At 44.1% G+C, this 21,704-nt stretch overlaps 1 protein-coding gene across 1 annotated transcript in view; it reads right to left on the bottom strand.

The window, feature by feature from the left end:
* SEC23A (SEC23 homolog A, COPII coat complex component) overlaps positions 1-21,704 on the bottom strand; it is a 342,836-nt gene that overhangs the window by 222,405 nt on the left and 98,727 nt on the right. Inside the window, exons 11-12 of the mRNA XM_082242896.1 lie at positions 17,157-17,237; positions 827-916 (exon numbers count right to left, since the gene is read on the bottom strand). Coding sequence (XP_082099022.1) covers positions 827-916; positions 17,157-17,237 — 171 coding nt within the window. The remainder of the gene's footprint in view (positions 1-826; positions 917-17,156; positions 17,238-21,704) is intronic.

Raw genomic sequence — 21,704 nt, 5'->3', positions numbered from 1 at the left:
ATACTTACCTTCCTTCCACTTCCTCCCTCTGCGGCTGCGGCCCGCGCCATGACTTTCTGCTGGCATTGACTCCTGGGAGCCGAACGTCATCGCTCCCAGGAGTCAATGCGCCTGCACCGGCCCTGCTCTTCACTTCCGGTGCAGGTGCGTCATTCCTTTCTAAACAGCTTCTGGGCAAGCCCAGAAGCTGTTCCGGGATGACGCACCTGCACCGGAAGTGACGAGCAGGGCCGGTGCAGGGCATTCTGGGGACTCCGACGTCACCGAAGAGGACGCTCTGGCTTCAGCTGCCCACACCTGAAAGGGCAGTGCTGGACAAGACATTTTCAAGGTAAGTATTTTCTTCTAAAAGGTAAGTGAACCCGGGACAGTTCAGAGGCTATCATTGCTGAAATGCACTAGCCCTGACTGTCCCAGGGGTATTTTTATCGAAAAACATTTTTTGAGGCCGGAACTCTGCTTTAAGTAAGGGGGGGGGGGTCATAAAACAGACATTTACCTTGTTCTTAACAAAAATGAAAAGCAAGCACAGACTGAGCAGAACAAAGTTTACATTGCTAATCCTTGGGTTTAGGACTTCTACAAGGCTCCTCTCTGTCAGAACGAAGATTCATAGGACATCAGTATTTCTTGTGGTATAATTTCATTAACAACTCACTAAAAATACCATAACACTTACATTTGTCTTTCTACCATATAAGTAATTTTAAAAATCAGGTTCTTAAATACAAAAAAAAATGAAAGAGTAAGAAAAGATTTTTTTGGTGCTATATTTGTTGTTATACTTTATTAAAAATATCTTTAAGAGCTTATGTTATTTACTTACCTGATTAACCACTTCAAAGTATACAGCCAGGGTTGTGGCTGGACTAAGGCCACAAATTTTCCACTGACACGTCCCACCCGTACCAATCTCCTGTGGAAGACATTAGAGCAATGAAACACTCATTAGCCAGATAGAAATCAGAATAAATAAGGCGCCATGGTCAGTTAGAAGCACAATTTTTCTGTATCCCAGTAAAATGCTTCTAAGGCTTTTTGTTTTCCAAACAGTAACATTTCCACATAATATCCGCTGAAAATATCAAGCTCAAACGATGACAGACAGGGAGCATTACCGGTTCACTTCTTTCATATCATTTAACAGCATTTATAATTAACTGTATGATTGCTGCAAGGATTTTCAGTCTTTGGCTGGAAAACTTGTTTTAGGGTCAGAAAAAAGTGTATTACAAATACTTCAACACAGACAAAAGCAACATTTTCCTTCGATTCCTAAAATAGGCTGCGGTGAATGTATTTATTATTAAACCTAATTCTATATTTACAGCTCTTTATTTAGAAACTATTATAGTAAGGCATGTGCTGCAGTAAAGGACTAAAGACTGGATGTGAACATATATAAAAGTACAAATGGGAACAGCAGTCTGTCTTTTACAAGCTAATTTGAAAATAAAAGCTAAAGCTTTGCTAATGACCATGAAAAAATTACTTTTCTCCTCCTGGCAAGGAAAATGTGCCTGCGAGAACAGGCAATACATTTAAATGAGAATGTCTGCTCCACAAGGGTTCAAAGCCTGTAGGTAGAAAGCATTTCTGTTTTAGACTAGGTTCGCATCTTTGCGTGTGGTTCTGCACCTCTACCCGCAGCCACAACCACCCACACAGAAAAACACGCTGGAAGCATGTGGGTGCCATTAATCCTAATGGCAGGCCGCACATACTGGAAATCGCACCCACACTGGGAACCGCACTGCGATTGCAGAAATGGTGCAGGGACCTTTTCCCTGCATTTTTGGAGGCACAGCAGGCCATTCAAATTAATTTACTACTGCACCCTCGCAAGACACGGCTCCTACTGCTCTCCTGTGAAACCACAACGCGAAGAGAGAAGAGCTGTAGCCTGGCACAGTGCTATACGAATGGTGGACTCAGGTTTGTGTTTAGCGGTAGGAAGATTAGGACTGGTACAGGACATTTTTTTACCTTAAGGCCCTTTTCATACATGCCGACTGCTTGTCCATTGACAGATGAAAAATGGACATCAATGCATCTCTATGGAAACACAGATGTAAATGGATGATCAGCTATTTACATTCGTTTTTTCCATAGAGCTGCATTGATGTCCATCAATCGATAGATGAAAAATGGACGTGGAACAAAAAAAAAAAATGGACAAACAGAACGCCCGTTTGAAAGGGGCCCAATGCAGACAATGCTTTAAAGAAAAAACTGTTTGATTTTGGAACCACTTTAAGCCAGTACTGCTGGAGCAGTGGGTAAGGTCGATACCCTGTGCGTAGCTGTGTAAGAAATTGCAGCAAAGGCAGTGTTTTCAGCAGGACAGACTGTCACCAGATGAACAGCTGTGTGCTAGCGCTCACCATTTGGGAACCTTGCGGTCAGGGAGACGCGGCTGATCCAAACTCTTTCTATTGGCTGATGAGCCATGACTTAGTTGGAAGCTTATTTGTGCTGAAAGAAGTGAAATGCTGTGTTTATATTTGTTTTTGCTCAAGTAAAAGCTCTTTTCACTTTAAAGATTAATTTATGCCAATTATTAAAAGGGATTTTGAAACCTGCGGTACTCTGAATACACAAACATATTTGTATATTTATACACACCATGATGAGATCAATAAACCTGAACTCCTAAAGTGTTTGTAATCTTAAAACAGTAATTTACCACCAGCCCATTTCTTGTATCCAGGCATAACACACTGAATATGTTTAGGCTGGTCATATGACTTCTGGCCGCTCTCCTACTCCGATCCAGGGCTACAGCAGGAGAGGCTGAGATCTCCCTCTGATGTCAGCCAGGGGGTATGGGACTGCTGTCCTGGCTACTCAGCCTCTCCCGCTGTAGCCCTAGATCGCAGTAGGAGAGCGGATGGGAGTCACGTGACTGGCCTGAAGATCTCTGAAAAGGGTTTTTACAGGCTTCGTTTAAAAAAAAACAAAAACAAATATACAGTGCATTATGGCTAGATAAAAAGAGGGTCTGTCAGTGACATTTTTCAAGGTTTACTGCAGTACTAATAGTGTTGGGGGGGGGGGGCAGATATGGCTCACAGACACACGGAGCGGACAGGAAGGGAGGGACAAGGGGGAGAGCTGTAGATGACGGAGGCAGGTAAACTGATCACGGAATTCAAGGCTCAGCAGCCATGATTTCTGTGGTCAGTACACAGAAGGGGACACAGGATCAGGCAGGATCAGCCAGGACAGATTAAACAGCACAAACACTGTGCTGTTTTACCTGCTATGAGGGAACAAGATCTCTCTCTCTTTTTTTTTTTTTTTCTTTTTTTTGTGTTACAAACACTTTAACTCAGATCCCATATCTAATTGATGTGCAATATCCACAAGCAGATACCTAATAACAACATTTCTAAAACATAGCACTCATAAAATCTAAGGGCATCACAGCTTAGATTGCGTGTCTCATTGTTTACCCCTTCGCACCTAAGGGTAAGACAAATCTAAATGCCCAAGCACAATTTTGAATCTTTAACATGTGTTCGGGTCCTTTCACACGAACGATCCAATCAGATCCGCCTGTCAGTTTTTAGGCGGACCGGATCGGATCCTCTATGCATTCCTATGGGGCAGCGGATGTCCGCTGACACCCGCTACTATCCGCTTCCGATCCTCTCTAAAATCCGGACGGATGGAAACCCTATTTTCCATTTGTCCATCGGATCGGATGAGAGCGGACAGGCGGTCCATTCTCATTTGATTCCCCCATAGAGGACAGCGGGGATCTGACAGTTGCCATCCGCCTGCTCAGTGTTGATAGGCGAATTGATCCCCCACTGAGCAGAACAGACCTCATCGGAAGGCGCACAATGTGAAAGGACCCTTAGTAAAACCGTACATATCATCACAACTACTGTGCATCCAGATGGATTATACCTTGTTTTTTCCAGGACCAATTGGGCTTTCATTTGGTGGTAAATAGTACTAGATATCTCCTATTTTTTTTTTTTTTATATTATCAAAAGAAAAAACTGTTCCAAAATAGTAAAAAAATATATATTCTTTTAAAATGTGTATATTTCCTGGTACTACCATAAGCTTACACCAAAGAACAACCCAAATTGACGATCACAGCGATACCACAAATGTGTAGGTTAGTTTTTGTATGTACCCATAGTACAGGATGAAAACAATAGGGTACATTTTGCTTTTATTTTTTTTTTGTTATTATTCTACCTAAAGCACACTGACACTAACAGACACGGATACTAATTATAAAAAAAAAAAAAAAAACCTTGTGCAAAAAAAAAAAGTACTGACCCAAACACTAACCCTGGCACCAACCTAGATCAAACCTTAATCTAGGTATTTTTTTATTTATTTTTTTGTTATTATGTTATTTTTTTTTTTGTTTTCTCTGCAAGGAGAGCGAGAGATATGATGCATCTCTCTCCTCCATTCACATAGAAAGAAAACACGGGGGCGGACTTCACAGTGACTGATTACCAATCATTCAGAAGCTATCACAGCGATTAAGTGACCCAGAATCGGGAGTTCCGGGTCCCGATCTTTAGTACGGGGCCAAGGGCTCATAGTGAAACCCAGGCCTCTGTGCTGGGAGCACACAAGCACAAGGGGAGATACGCAAATATGCGGCACCACAGAAAAAAGCCCAGTCTAGTGGGGCCGCATATTTGTGTTAGGTCAGTGTGAAAGAGTTAAGATCAAGAGAAATTAAAAAGTCAAAGTGTATGTAAAAACCAAACATTTTTTTCATTTTTGATTGAGTAGAAAGGGGTTAGAACTTCTTTTGTGTTTTTATTATGCCTGTGTTCCAGTTAGAAAGAGTTACTGTCACTGAAAGTTACTGAAATTACAAATTCCTGAGTTGTCATCAGAACAGGAATAGAGAGAGTTTTCTTCCAAAGGGGGCACTAAGAAGGGCTTTTTTCCCTCACTTTGGAGAAATTTTGCCTCACTTCTTCCTATGTCTACAGGACAGGAAGTGAAAGCAGGAAATGAAAATATATCTGCCTTTGTTCTCCTTTACATGAGGGTGGGTTGCGGGATAAGTCATTTACAGAACAAAAATAACATTGTTTTTAGCTTTTATTTCAACTTACTGGAAGTAACAAGAATGCTGCATTTCCTGCAATAAAATATCTTTTGTACTTGCTGAAAATGTTCTTAAAGGATAAGTTCATTTTTGGAAGATATTACATGTTTCACCCTTTTTACAACATGTTCCAACATCTGCAGTTCTCCCTCCGCAGCCACCCCCACCACCATCCCCGTGGCAGCAGGCCAGGGTGGACTCCGCTGCTTCCTGGGTCCGTGGAACATACCGTCAAGCTGCCGTGACATCACTTCCAGGATGCGATGCGTGGATAAAGGCGACGCATTTGTGGAGCATGTGCTCTTGCTTCAGGCCATGTCAGTGGCTGCAATCTACGGTAACCAATTGCAGCCAAAAGGGTCCAACTACTTGAAGTCTGTATACCCTCTGCTGACGTGTGCCATATAATACATCATACAACATTTGAATTCCTCATATTATAACATTATAGAATATATTTATAACATCAAGATGGCAGAAATAAAAAAATAACCCATATAGGTAAGTGAAAGAGTGTATCAATGTGCCTTAATAATATATTGATATCCCACGATACCAGAGACATACATTTAAGCTAGTGCCCAACTCACAATGGAATATGGTCTCTGGAAATTATATTAACAAGTCATTCATTACCAGTACAGACATATTAAAACACATCTCATTCATACCTTCTGGACACTTAACAGTTAGACTTTGCATATAGATTACAGCAGACACCTGGATACATTGATAAGTACTTACATATTAAACACATCAGACAGCTGAGCATAGACAGGAAGCAACTTCACTCCACAAAAGCAACTTCAGACACAAGACGTCTCACATTTACATCAATGTGTTAGGGACAACAAAACCTTTTCATGTATTGTCTTATTCGCTATATTCTATTGTTAAACTGACCCATGGATTGTACACCAGTTTAAACTGTTTTTTCCCGCTGAAATGGCCTATAAATGTGTGAGCTGTAAATAAATAAATTAGATGTATTTCCATTAAGCTTGAGTGCTGTATGCCTGTAAATCTGGCCAGAGGGGGGAAAATTCACTGCACGAGGGAGTAGAACTGAAGGGTCGTAGGTTTGGGACCTAAAACGCAAAATCATCTTGCAACTGCCTCTTGACATGAACGAGTTAACAGTAAGAGAACCTAATAGACAAAGCCATATTGAAGAGAAGCCTACAGTGCCTTGCGAAAGTATTAAGCCTCCTTGAACTTTTCGACCTTTTGCCACATTTCAGGCTTCAAACATAAAGATATAAAACTGTAATTTTTTGTGAAGAATCAACAAGTGGGACACAATCATGAAGTGGAACGAAATTTATTGGATATTTCAAACTTTTTTAACAAATAAAAAACTGAAAAATTGGGCGTGCAAAATTATTCAGCCCCTTTACTTTCAGTGCAGCAAACTCAAGAAGTTCAGCGAGGATCTCTGAATGATCGAATGTTGACCTAAATGACTAATGATAAATAGAATCCACCTGTGTGTAATCAAGTCTCTGTATAAATGCACCTGCACTGTGATAGTCTCAGAGGTCCTTTTAAAGCGCAGAGAGCATCATGAAGAACAATGATGAGACAGGTCTACTTGGTTGGTGGCAGACTGGAGGGTGAGTACATCAGACTGGGGGCTGGCTGGCTTCCATGCACCTCTTTTAATCCTTTTCAATTAGTTTTTTCCGATACAGGGATGGAGACGCTGGGCATACCTGCTGGTGTCTCAATTAAAGTCCCACATAGCCCACATTGTCTATGTAACCAGGGATGGAGGCACATTGCCTACAGGCTGGTGCTTCATTTAAAGTTCCATTTTCATGCGTTTTTGGTGGATGCAGTCCAATTTGACCCCAGTTTTTTCATATACAGGGATGGAGACCATAGCATGACCTGCTTGTCTCATGTAAAGTCCCAAATATTTTATGAAATTAGGGATGGAGGCACTGTGCTATACAGGCAAATTGCCTCATATAAAGTCCCAATCTGGGTTTGACACTGCATCCACCAAGGGGTTGGAGGTGTATGCATCTGGTCGTTTTCAGTTTGTACCATCTTAAGAACATTGCTATTAGAGCTTTGAGATACTAGACCAGTCATGGATGGAGGTGGGTTGGGGGAAGTTTGGGCTGCTCCCTCTCACCTGCCTCCTATACATCCATTAGCAGCCATGTGCTCCCAGAGTGGAGACACTCAAATTTAAAAGTGTTAGGACTGCAGATAAAACAGGGTGCCGAGCCGTGGCTCTGCAGCTTACACATGCGTTTGCAAATGCGTGTCAACTAAACCCCTGTTCTTTATTTATATCATGAGACAGGTCTACTTGGTTGGTGGCAGACTGGAGGGTGAGTACATCAGACTGGGGGCTGGCTGGCTTCCATGCACCTCTTTTAATCCTTTTCAATTTGTTTTTTCTGATACAGGGATGGAGACGCTGGGCATACCTGCTGGTGTCTCACTTAAAGTCCCACATAGCCCACATTGTCATGAAGAACAATGAACACACCAGGCAGGTCCGAGATACTGTTGTGGAGAAGTTTAAAGCCTGATTTAGATAAAAAAAGATTTCAATTTCAAGGATATTATTTTATATGATATTTTAACAATTATGTTGTTACTATGATGATGTTTCATATTGTCTTGTAACAGTAATATCTTGTATTGTTACCCCTAGTCCTTTTTGATTTCATGTGATAAATAAAATTATATTTTTTAGATATACTTCTCTTATTGGTTACATAACGGTACCCTAAAAATCCCAACTCATGCCCCACACCTTGCTACCTTTTCGATTCTGATTAGGGATGAGGTACCTCATTATTTGATATCAAATCCAATGAGCTAACTTTTGCTCCTGATCAGAGATGCATCCAAGAGGCCCATGATCACTCTGGATGAACTACAGAGATCTACAGCTGAGGTGGGAGACACTGTCCATAGAACAATCAGTCGTATACTGCACAAATCTGGCCTTTATGGAAGAGTGGCAAGAAGAAAGCCATTTCTTAAAGATATCCATAAAAGGTGTCGTTTAACGTTTGCCACAAGCCACCTGGGAGACACACCAAACATGTGGAAGAAGGTGCTCTGGTCAGATGAAACCAAAATCAAACTTTTTGGCAACAATGCAAAACGTTATGTTTGGCGTAAAAGCAACACAGCTCATCACCCTGAACACACCATCCCCACTGTCAAACATGGTGGTGGCAGCATCATGGTTTGGGCCTGCTTTTCTTCAGCAGGGACAGGGAAGATGGTTACAATTGTTGGGAAGATGGATGGAGCCAAATACAGGACCATTTTGGACTCCTGATGGAGTCTGCAAAAGACCTGAGACTGGGACGGAGATTTGTCTTCCAACAAGACAATGATCCAAAACATAAAGCAAAATCTACAATGGAATGGTTCACAAATAAACATATCCAGGTGTTAGAATGGCCAAGTCAAAGTCCAGACCTGAATCTAAATCGAGAATCTGTGGAAAGAGCTGAAAACTGCTGTTCACAAACGCTCTCCATCCAACCTCACTGAGCTCGAGCTGTTTTGCAAGGAGGAATGGGCAAAAATTTCAGTCTCTTGATGTGCAAAACTGATAGAGACATACCCCAAGCGACTTACAGCTGTAATCGCAGAAAAAGGTGGCGCTACAAAGTATTAACTTAAGGGGGCTGAATAATTTTGCACGCCAAATTTTTCAGTTTTTTATTTGTTAAAAAAGTTTGAAATATCCAATAAATGTCATTCCACTTCACAATTGTGTCCCACTTGTTGATTCTTCACAAAAAATTACAGTTTTAGATCTTTATGTTTGAAGCCTGCAAAGTGGCAAAAGGTCAAAAAGTTCAAGGGGGCCGAATACTTTCACAAGGCACTGTATATATGGAATGCAGGGTGTACACATATACACACACGTTTCTCAAAAGGTATATACAGAGCTGGACTAAAGAGTATACAGTGGAACCTCGGTTTACGAGTACCGCGGTTTACGAGCAACTTGAAAGATGAGCAATCGTTTTTCTTTTTTTTTGCTTTGGTTTGCGAGCGCCGCTTTGATATACGAGCGGCGCCCGCACCCGGAAGTGACGTCATCAGCCGAGCCCAGCCGAGCATCTCCGGAAAACAGCAGAGCGGATGGGCGCAGAGCAGATGGGTGGAACCCCTGCACACTACAGTACTGTACAGTACATACAAAGAGAAGGCAAACGTGAGTCAAATTATGAAAGTACTGTACTGTATAAATATACAGTACAGTATATGTGATGTATAGTGCCAAATAAAGTGTCCAGTAGAAAAAACAAATACAGTATATGTTTGCAAACATATAAAGTGATTCTAATCAAACTAATGGCAGTGGACAGTGTCTCTAAAATAATTGCCAACAGTGCTAAATAAAACTAGAATCTATGCAAAATCCTTTAAGTGGAGAAATAATCATTCATTAATGAATATGTGCAATGTCCACAATAGTGAAAAAATGTTCTTATGGAAAAATGAATGCAAATAACTTCTTCCAAAAAGTGCAGAGCAGTGCAGATGATAAAGCCACATAAAGTCACCAGTGCTTCCCAGGTGAGTGGGTGCTCACCTTATAACATGCGAGTATGCGATTAGGCTATAGTCGGACTGTGCTTAGTGGGATCTGTTGAACTCTCCCAGGTCAGGATCCTTCACATGCAGCAGCTCTTTCCATAGGTCACCAGCCGTATGTCATATAAAGGAAAAAACACGAAATACTGTACACTGCACAATACTGCACATGTACAGTATACAGCACAGTACAGTACATACTGTACTGTGTTTTGTGAATGACACCTGGATATAAAACTGTTGACTGGTGTGCAAGGGGCCTAAAGTTTGACACAAGAAGCTGATGTGCGGGCATTGCCTCAGGAATAAATGTACAGTACCAATGTGAGTTTTTGATAGACATGGCTGCTTTCTTTACACAAAGGAAGCGTTATTCCCAGCACCATTTACAGTACAGGCTGGTACAGTACATGGGGCTGAACACAATGAATGCCTTGTACAGTACTGTACTGTATACAGTACATACAGGCTGGTGCAGTACACAGGGCTGAACACAATGCCTTTTACAGTACAGTACAAATTCTTCTTTCTCAATGCAGGATTGTGGGTTATCATTTCACCATCTTTGTTGGCGTACCTCACCAATAATGCCCCCAAGTAAGAAAAAAAAGGTGGAAAAGGAAGGCAGTAAGAAGAAGGGGGTGATTACAGTGGATGTTAAAAAAGAAATCATTACGAAACATCAACAGGGTATGCGAGTGTCCGACATTGCAAGATTATATCAGAAGTCTACTTCAACAATTTGTACAATTTTAAAGAAGAAAGAAGAATTAATGGGGCTAGATGCAGCAAAAGGAGTCTCTAGAGTATCAAAGCAGCGGCCACGTGTTCTGGAAGATGTAGAAAAGTTGCTTCTTGTCTGGATAAATGAGAAGCAACTAGCAGGTGATACTGTGTCCGAGCACATTATCTGTGAGAAAGCAAAGGCCTTATACACCGACCTTGTAAGCAAACTGCCAGGTACATCGCAAGAACAGGAGGAAGGCTTCAAGGCAAGCAGGGGATGGTTTGATAACTTTAAGAGGAGAAGTGGCATCCATAGTGTTGTGAGGCATGGAGAGGCTGCGAGCTTTGACACTAAGGCAGCTGAGGCATTTATTGTCGAGTTCAAAGAGCTCATGGTTTCCGAATGTTACCTGCCCCAACAGGTTTTTAACTGCGATGAGACGGGGCTTTTTTGGAAGAAGATGCCAAAGAGGACCTACATTACAGCAGAAGAGAGTGCACTGCCCGGTCACAAGCCCATGAAAGACCGTCTTACCCTCTTGTTTTGTGCTAATGCAAGTGGGGATTTCAAAATCAAGCCCCTGCTCGTGTATCATTCTGAGAATCCTCGAGCCTTCAAGAAGTACAAGGTGCAGAAGAGCCAGTTAAATGTTATGTGGAGGTCCAACAGCAGGGCTTGGGTCACTCGTATCTTGTTCGTTGAGTGGATCAATGAGGTCTTCGGTCCTTCAGTGAAGAGATATCTCTTAGAAAACAATCTGCCACTCAAAGTCTTGCTGCTAATGGATAATGCTCCTGCTCATCCTCCAGGCCTTCATGACGACTTACTGGAAGAATTTGAGTTCATTAAGGTCAAGTTCCTTCCTCCCAATACCACTCCATTAATCCAGCCCATGGATCAGCAGGTCATTTCCAACTTTAAAAAGCTTTACACCAAAGCACTATTTCAGCTATGCTTCGAGGTCACTGAAGGAACAAACCTTAGCCTCCGAGAGTTTTGGAAAGATAATTTCCACATTGTGAACTGCCTTAAAATCATCGATAAATCCTGGAATGGGGTCACCAAGAGAACCCTCAATGCTGCTTGGAGAAAACTGTGGCCTGATTGTGTTCCTGGACATGACTGTGAGGGGTTTACTCAGGAGCAGGAGCCGCCAGTTGTCGATGAAATTGTGTCCTTGGGTCAGACTTTGGGACTGGAGGTGAATGAGGATGACATTCAAGAGCTGGTGGAGGAACATAACCAGGAGCTGACCACTGATGAACTGATGGATCTGCACCAAGACCAACAGCAAGAGGTTATGGAGGAGATCTCATCTGAAGAGGAGGATAAACAGGCAGAGGAATCCATCCCTTCAAATGAGATTAGGGAGATGTGTAAAATGTGGGAAACAGTGCAAAATTTTGTAGAAAAGCACCACCCGAATAAGGCTGTAGCGGTGCGAGCGAGCAATCTGTTTAACGACAATGCAATGTCACATTTACGCCAAATTCTCAAAAGGCGACAAAAGCAAGTGTCATTGGATAGGTTCCTTGTTAAAGTTAGTGATGGACATCCTACACAATAACCACCCTCCTCCTTTACACTCTCTTGTCTCCCTCACACCAGCTACAATTCTTTTCAAAGGCAAAGTGCAGGTTAATTTGTTTCATTTTTACTGTACAGTACAGTACTGTATTTTGAAGTTCAGCTTAGTTTGTTTTATTTCTACAGTACACTTTATACTGTATTTTGTATTGCCATAATGAATAAATGTTTGTGGAACGAATTATCTGAGTTTCCATTATTTCCTATGGGAAAATCCGCTTTGATATAAGAGCGCTTTGGATTACAAGCATGTTTCCGGAACGAATTATGCTCGTAAACCAAGGTTCCGCTGTATAATATACCATTATTAATAAAAAAAATATTCTTCAACATGGCTTTGTCTATATGGTTCTTTATCATTATGGGTTTTTTTTTTTTTTTTTTTTAAGGCTGCCATGCTGATGTTAAAATTATTATTATATTTTATAATGTTATAATATGAGGAATTACATTTCCAAAATGGCCTTGACATGGCCTGAAGAAGGAGCACATACTCCGCAAACATGTCGCAGTTATCTACGCATCGCATCCTGGAAGTGACGTCACGGCAGCCCAATGGTGTGTTCCACCACGGAGCCAGGAAGCAGCGGAGTCCACCGCTGCTGTCTTTCTCATGGGAACACCACTCTCCACATCCACCGGGTGCCCCCAGAACATAGATGCTGGAGGACTGATACTACAAATGCTCAACGCCTATTACATGCATACTCTTGTGAGTAATATTTGTTTTTAACTCCAATACATTTTCCAAATTCTACACTTAGGAGGCTCTTGTGTTTTCTCCTGTTTCATTCCTCAGTCCTTGCAGTTTTTCTTTTTATGTGCTCTATTTATGTTTTTTCTATTGGTTGAACTAGATGGACTTGTGCCTTTTGACAACCTAACTATGTAACTTACTTTAAAGGAGAAGTACAGCCAAAGCCCGTTTGGCTATACTTCCTGGGGATCACAGGGTTGCAGTTCGTTCTGCAATCCTGTGACCCCCTTTTCAGCAGACAGCTGGCTGAAGCCCCCTGTCGGCTGACATCACAGAGCTGATCCAGACTGGAGAACAATCGCAATAATATGGTCGGGATTGTAACGAAACCGTCGACCCACACCGTGCTTGTGGTCTTCCGTCAGTATAAGGCTTCCTCCAGTCTGGACATATAGAGATATTCCAGCCGCCTCCCATACAAGAACTAGCCTGAACTTAGCTTGTATGTCTCTGAAAGCAACTAACTCTTTTATTAAAACAAGTAGCAGACTTTTATACACTTGAGAAGCATGACAGTCACTACACGAACAATGACCTGAATATTTACATAAAGCCTCACACAATGAATAGCTAACGAGGTACAGCTGACTCATGGCTAATCCCATCTAGACAAGGTTATCATTCACATGCTAATTAGCTCAGCGTACTTAAGTCAGCCTGGAAGCCCAGACTGCCGGCACCAAAAGTAAAACAAGATACAAATACACATATTATAGTGTAAATACTGAGAACCCACAGTAAACAATAGATGACCAAATCAACATGATTTACAATCCATGGAAGACAGGTGTTTGAGCTGATGGCATGCATCTGTTACAAGTCTGATCAACTGAAGCAGTCCAAACCATCAATTTATCTGTCACATAGTTTTTTCAGTCTCAGTGACGGCGAGTACCGTCACATATCTTCCCCCCAAAGGTTGACGAACCAGGTACCAGACCTCCAACTGGTCTGTGCCTGAGTTCGTCGGGTAACAAGTCCCAAAGTGTCAATCCATCATGGCAGCTTCCTTGACAAAGTTCCACATAGCTTGTAAGTTTGTCCTGGCAAGGTGCATGGAGCTCTCGTAGCTAATCAGTCTGTGGAAGTCTAGTTTGGGCAGGCCAGACTGGGCTTTTTGGTCACCCTGTGTCCCTAAAAGACACAGGGTGATTTAGACATAAGAAGTGCCTAGGGGGTTGAGAGAGGTATTTCCCAACCTCTCTAAGGTAAGCTGTGTTCCAAGGGCCCCCCAACCAAAGTGACTACCGTCACATCTCTCTGCTTCTGGAAGGAGACCCCAAATGGGTTAACTTTGAAGGTAGTCTGTAGTTCCAGCCCCCCAATGTCTATACCCACATAGTACCCCAAGCAAATTGTCCCAAAGGGAGCATTACTCACCCAGCCAACCTCTGCCTCTCTCGCAGAACATACCCGCTGTAGGAAGAAGCATGGACTGGCCCTTCTCCCTGGAGTCCTTTCAGCTGCTGGAGAGAAGACAGGGTGGCTGGGTTCACTCCCTCGTGCCGTTGGGGATCTGGGCCGACTGCCCAGCATCCCTGGGGTATACAGGTGGAGATTGTAGTCTCATCCACCTGCTCAGGAAATCCATCCTTTGTAAGTTGAGGGCAGAGGCCAGCAGCACTCTGCTCTGTTGCCAGCCCTTCTGCTGGATTGGTGTCATCATTCTGGGATACACTCTGCTGCTGGGAAGGGACCGCCACTTTTTCACCCTGGGCCTCCAGAACTACCGCAGGTGTAGGGCAGAGGTCTTGGACCCTCTGTCCAGTTTTCAGCGCTTCTGCTGTAGAAGTTTATTGTAACTCCACAGATGCTGCTGGCAGGAAATCCCATGTCCCTGTCAGTGGTGTAGCAGAAATGTCAGCTGCCTCTTCTCTCTGGGAGGCTGAAGCTGCTGTTGGTGTTGGGCAGAGCTCAGTGATGTTAGGCCCTGATGCCAGCTGTTCTGCAGGAAAGTAAACGGTAAAGTCAGTGGCCTTGCACACATCTTCCTGAGTCACCAATTGTTGCAGGCAGAGGTTAGCCACGCTGTGCCTGGATGCCATTTCTTCTGCTGTAGACTCACTGGGAGGTTCCTCCTCAACAGAAAGGTCTATTAAATCCCCAGCCTCGGGAACTGCTGAAAGTTCAGGGCAGTGGCTGGTGGTACTTGGGCCCAGTGCCAACACTTTGGCGGGTGATTTATCTTCCATATCATCCTCCGATTGAAAGTCAATTAAATCTGTAATCTGTGTTTGGGGAATAAAGATGGCTTCCTCTTCTCCCATACCTTTACCCAGCGTCTGATCAGATGCATTCCTCCATCCAAGCTCGTCCTGTGCAGAAACAGGTTGGTAAAGGTGAGTCAGCACTTGCTGCATCCGCCATAAGACCTCCGCATCCAAAACCGTGGGTGCAGGTGAGCAAAGCACACAATTACTGTGCCACATTGCCGACTCTTCAGTCAGGATTTCTGGACTGTCAGCTGGTACTTCTGGGTATTCCCAGGCAAGGGGAGCCCAGGCCCGGCGCTGAGCAGAGTCTAGCAGCCGTCTGTAGGCAATCTCCAGCTCCCATTCCTGATTGGCTAGAAATTCCAAATCTTCCAGTGCCCAGTGCACGTCCAAGACATTCAGCATCTGTTCTCTGTATTCCAATATTTCCTCCAAACGTCACTCCAAATCGCTCCCAAAGTCGGGGTCCTCAGACAGCCTCTCTAATAACAGCCCCAGGCCGCCGTAGCAAAAGCCTTGCGTTGGGCTGTCATCTGCTGTCCATGGGCACACTTGGCTTACATACCAGCGGAGGGCTCTATAGCTCTCATCCAACCGCATCTCCTCCTGGACCAGCCTGCTTAACTCAGCTTTCCATTCATTATGCGGTTGTCTCCCCAAAAACACCATTCGCACTTCATACTGCGACCAGTACCTTTCCTGGAAGGAGGGGAGGATTTTTCCCTGGTGTCGCTGCTCACGAGCTAGCGCTTCCTCCCAGAGTTCCAATCGGATTGAATCGTGCCATCCCAGCAGGACCTTCTCTGAAACTGGTCCCCTGTGCTGTATTTGCATCTCTCGCAACCTCCTTCCAAATTCCTCTTCCATGGCGGCTGATATCTGTACCTCTCCTCTTCTGCTCCCCGAACCTTGGATCCCGGTGGAGGTTTGGATGTTCCAGACTGCAGGAAGCATCCCACCGCTTGCCACCAATGTAACGGAACCGTCGACCCACGCCGTGCTTGTGGTCTTCCGTCAGTATACGGCTTCCTCCAGTCTGGACATATAGAGATATTCCAGCCGCCCCCCATACAAGAACTAGCCTGAAGTTAGCTTGTATGTCTCTGAAAGCAACTAACTCTTTTATTAAAACAAGTAGCAGACTTTTATACACTTGACATGACAGTCACTACATGAACAATGACCTGAATATTTACATAAAGCCTCACACAATGAATAGCTAACGAGGTACAGCTTACTCATGGCTAATCCCATCTAGACAAGGTTATCATTCACATGCTAATTAGCTCAGCGTACTTAAGTCAGCCTGGAAGCCCAGACTGCCGGCACCAAAAGTAAAACAAGATACAAATACACATATTATAGTGTAAATACTGAGAACCCACAGTAAACAATAGATGACCAAATCAACATGATTTACAATCCATGAAAGACAGGTGTTTGAGCTGATGGCATGCATCTGTTACAAGTATGATCAACTGAAGCAGTCTAAACCATCAATTTATCTGTCACATAGTTTTTTCAGTCTCAGTGATGGCGAGTACCACAACCCTGGATCGGCAGCTGGCTCAGCCTCTCAGCAAGCTGCTGAGAGCCTGAGCCCGCCGCTTGCGCCCCCCTCCACAGCCTAGTGCTTCAGTGAGCTATGAGAACCTAGTACTCGGTTCTCAGGCTTAGACCTGGCAGGGGACAGATGCATCATCGAACTGATGTTGCATCAACCTAGATAAAGATGACTTTGATAAAAAATAAATAAACCCTTAACTTCTCTTTTAAATGTCCTGATGCTTTTCAAAAGTCTTAGAAAATTGGTTTTACTATCTGCTAACAGTAACGTCTAAGGCACATGGTCTCATATATATTATTCTAGTTTCTCCAGTCTATCACTAGATACTTAGCTTGTCAGGTCAGCTATATCTTTTTAAAGTGCATCTCCAGCTCAGACTTTCATTAGGTTTTGGACAGAGTAGCTGACCCCTTGTAGCCTGCTAATAAAAGTACAATGCTGTCTCTCCACTGGCCAGTTAAGGCAATGGGAAGCTACATATATCAAGGCAATAACCATCAGAGTATCACAGAAACCTTGGCAAAAGTATTAAACTTGAAAAGATTTCTTTAAGTTGTATTTCATTCGACACAACAGTTCTAAAAATTTAACATTCTATTTTTTAAATAAAAAACATCAATACTCACATTTTCAGACATACAGGGTCCCTTGGCATTCAGTGATACACAGGGTCCAATAGCACCTGAAATTTTTATCTCTCTTGACGTCTTCATAACCCATGAAATACATAAAACAGGATCAAATGTTTGTAAAAAAAAAAAAAACAACAAGTTTTTAATACAAGGGCTCTTATGACAATATGTGTTCCTGAAACCTGTAGTAGGTGTTGAAAGTAGAAAGCAACTGAGATTAAAAAGACAAAACATGAACTATACCAATGTATTCAGAGTCATGACCCGCCACAAACCTCTACTATAAGGCAAGTCAATGCTATAATGTTGAATCCTATTGCTTCTTTCCATTTAAAACGCTTAGGAGGTCATGCAATGTGATGTATGTTGGTAAGGTTTATGTCCTGAGCCAAACGCCATGGTTGGCGTTTATCTTCAGAAAAAGATATTGCCAGCTGAGAAGCAAATCTTAAAGGCAATTTATAGTGGTTACATACATATTTTCTTTAATATGGTATCCATTTTTTAAAAACATATTTGTATTTTTAGAGTAGATCCTTATATAGTGCAAAATCGTTTATTGAAAAAAATATATCAAAATATTGCATTTACAGTACATATAAAAGGACATCATAACTGCCATAAACTGCAAAACCAGAAAGGGCCAAACTCAATATGGCCACTGTGCATTCCAAAACTACGCAAGTGACGTCACCCAGAAGGAGTCCCACCCTACGCATTTCGTCATCAACCTGCGATGTCTTTAGGAGCAAGGGCTTCTAGTGTTGTCTCCACTATTATATACAAAAGACTCCTGCACCTGGTACATCATATTAGTACTATTATTTTGAACAATCCACACCACCTATCACTTCCCACTTCCTTTCACACATTTGCACAGGGTTGGCTGATAAATAACTAATCCCTTTTCTATTGTAAAACCAACAAACTCTATTAGTCTCATATAGAGAGCTATCTAGCGTCCATATTTAACAACTTGCCGACCGCCTAACAAATATACGTCATTCGTTTGACATTAAATATCCGGGGGGTATGGCTGAAGCTAAATGCCATAACCCTGGTGGTTTTTTTTTTTTTTTCCTCAGGAAGACGGCTTTCTGATAAAAGTGATCCCAGCAGCAGATTCATTGTAAGATCCCTTTTAGAAGTGGCGGGAGAGGTTCCAGCCAAAAATAGGATTTTTGACTTGATGTAAAATCCATTTTTCTGATGTTCATTGAAGGAAACAGCTCCTGATCTTCATACCAGTGGGTTATACTGCCCCCTACAGGAGTAGGGCACTAGGCAGTAAAAGAATCTGGCTATGCCTATAGGCAGTCCCTGGGGGTAAACTCCCTCTCTCTGCTGTAGGTATTCAGTTTAGTTACAAGCAGTGTCAGAAGAATTACAACTCCACAGAGGGGTGGGTGCTGTGTCAGTCAATGATCATCAGAGAAATGGATTTTATAGTAAGCCAAAAATCCCATTTTCTCTTTCGTTCACTGACGGACACAGCTCCTGATCTTCATAACCATTGGGACGTCCCAAAGCAGTGTTAAACATGACGGGTGGGAACAGCAAAACACACTCAAAGAGGATCAGGTCCTCTAAAACAGCAGCCTGCAAAACCTTGCGGCCAAAAGAAGCATTCGCAGAAGCCAACACATCAACTTTATAAAAATTTGTGAAAGTGTGCATCGACGACCAGATGGCCGCTTGCAAACCTGCATCACTGACGCCTGATGATGGAAGGCCCAGGAAGCACTAAGCGCCCGAATAGAATAACAGGGAAAGAAGGAACCTGACCCTTGATGGAATAGGCCTGAATCACCGTCTGTCTGATCCTTCTGGAAATGGTCACTGAGGAAGTGGACAACCCTTTCTGAGGTCCATCCGTCAGCACAAATATTGAGTCGGACTTCCTGAAAGACTACGTAGCTGCCAGGTACACCCTAATTGCCCAGACCACATCCAAGGCATGCAAGGCAATTTCCTTCGGAATTGTTTAGGCCTGGGATACAGGGAAGGCAACACAATGTTACATAGTAGGTGAGGTTGAATAAAGACAATAGTCCATCCAGTTCAACCTGTGTAGGTGTCAGGGAACTTCCCACAAGAGAGCTGGATCTTCCGCCCACACTAATGCAGCGACGCCCAGTGGCCTATTTAAACCAGCCTGCTCCAGCCATTAGTTGCTGGATGATCTTCAGCTTCCTGTTTCCTGTGTTCCTGAGTTCCTGTTCCTGTTTACTTGGATTACCTGTTACCGACCCGGCTTGTCTCACCTGTCTTGTCTCTCCTCCTGGCTCCGACCATCGGCTTGTTTACCCACTCTGCTTCAGTCTGCTGTTCCCGTGTATGACCCCCGGCTTGCTCCTACGGACTCCTCTTCTGCTTGATGAACTGTGTTTGACCCCTTGGCTTGATCTTGACCTCGCTCTTGTCGCACGCCTGGCTACCTTCTCCAGTCACCTTCAAGGCATCCTGCATTTCAGCACGCACTACGTGTCTACAACCACCGCAGTCACCTATTCACCGGAGCTTGCCGCAGCTGGCGACCCCTGTTCCTTTGGGCACAGCATTCCCTGTCTCCACCTCCAGGGGTGCCTTGCACTTAGCCACAAGGGAAGCCCTCTCAGCACCTCGGCCTCTGATCAGGTACGTGATAGTATCATCCAGCCAGAATATGTCAGAGGCCGACAGAGGTGCTTCCCAGCTGGAGGCTCTGTGCCAGCAAGTCGCAGCCCTCACCCAAGCAGTGACCAACCTACAGGACGGGTACTTCCAGTTGGAGGGTCGTTTACAGAACTTGGCAGTATCTTCCGCAACTACAGCTCCTCCTTCTGCAGGTCTTGCATCAGCCTCACTGACTCCGGAGCGTCACTCACCCACTCCTATGATGATGGCTCCTCCTCCTGAACCCAGGGTGCCCACTCCAGAGCGTTTTTCCGGCAATCGGAGGAAGTTCAGGGCTTTTAAGAATGCCTGTTCTCTCTACCTGGCTCTGCAACCAAGGACCTTCTCCCTGGAAACAGTTAAAGTGGGATTTGTCATCTCTCTGCTATCCGATGAACCGCAGTCCTGGGCTCATCACCTGTTGGAACAAAAAAGTCCTGTCATCAACACTTTGGACACCTTTTTTGAAGCCATGGGCCAACTATATGATGACCCACAACGCAGGGCCACTGCAGAGGCCACTCTCCATACCTTACAGCAGGGGAGGCGCCCTGCTGAAGACTACACTGTGGACTTCCGCAAATGGTCAGCGGATACTGAATGGAACGATGCCGCCCTCAGGCACCAGTACCGACTTGGCCTATCCGAGGCCCTCAAAGATGAGCTGGCACGAGTAGAAAGCCCCACCAGTTTGGAGGGCCTCATTCAGCTCGCCATCCAACTGGACAGACGCCTGCGGGAGCGGCGATCTGAACGTGTTCAGTCCTTCCGGCCTTCCTGGATGCTACCCAAGGTCCCAGTTGTCCCTGCACCTATTCCAGCCACAGCAGCCTCCTCTGAAGGAGAACCTATGCAAATTGGCATGGTTCGTTCTGCCCTGACCTCTGATGAGAGACTCCGCCGCAGGCGGGCTAACCTCTGCCTCTACTGTGGGGAGGCCGGACACTTTCTCCGCAACTGCCCTGTGAGGCCCAGTAAGTCTTCCCCACACAACTCCATGTATCAGCAAGTCCCAGGATCTTCCCTTACTCATCTTGTTCTCCATGTCTCCCTACAGGTAGCGAAAGGGGAGGTCCGACTCCCAGCAATAATTGACTCTGGGGCATGTAGTTGCTTCATGGATGTAACCCTTGCTAAGGACTTCCGGATTCCTATTCAGACTAAAGAACTTAAACTCAAGGTCCAGTTGGCCGACGGTACCACTCCTCGATCCGGGCCTGTTACTCACGAGACGGTACCTATTCTTACCATTACTGACTCTGGCCATCAAGAGTTCCTGAAGTTTGATATTTTATGTTCCCCCATGTTCCCCATAATTCTGGGGATACCATGGTTGCAGGCACACAACCCGCAGATAGACTGGATCCGAAGGGAGATCTCCTTTGGGTCCCCCTACTGCCTTCAGCACTGTCTGATACCCAAACCTGTGTCTCCTTCCAGTTGCCTGACCGTCCAGCCAGTCTCCGACTCCAGCCAGGACGTTCCTCCAGTTTACCATGATTTCCTGGACGTCTTTGACAAAAAGAAGGCCGATATACTACCACCTCATCGCCCCTACGACTGCCCTATCGAGCTATTACCTGGTGCAGAAGTTCCCTTTGGAAGGATTTTTCCACTTTCAGAGACTGAGCTTGAGGTGTTGCGCCAGTACATTGATGAAAACCTTAAAAAGGGATTCATCCGCCCCTCATCTTCTCCAGCTGGCGCCGGAATTTTCTTCGTAGAAAAGAAAGATCATACCCTCAGACCCTGTGTGGATTACAGAGAGCTCAATAAAATCACAATTAAAAACCGGTACCCTCTTCCGCTTGTTCCTGAGCTCTTTCAGAGGTTCCGTACCGCCCGGGTCTTTACTAAATTGGACTTGCGCGGTGCCTACAACCTAGT

The sequence above is a fragment of the Pelophylax lessonae genome (assembly GCF_965119305.1).
Source record: "Pelophylax lessonae genome assembly, chromosome: 13".
Classification (NCBI taxonomy): domain Eukaryota; kingdom Metazoa; phylum Chordata; class Amphibia; order Anura; family Ranidae; genus Pelophylax; species Pelophylax lessonae.
Note: the sequence above shows the minus strand (reverse complement) of the source record. Positions and strands in the feature narration are given on the sequence as shown.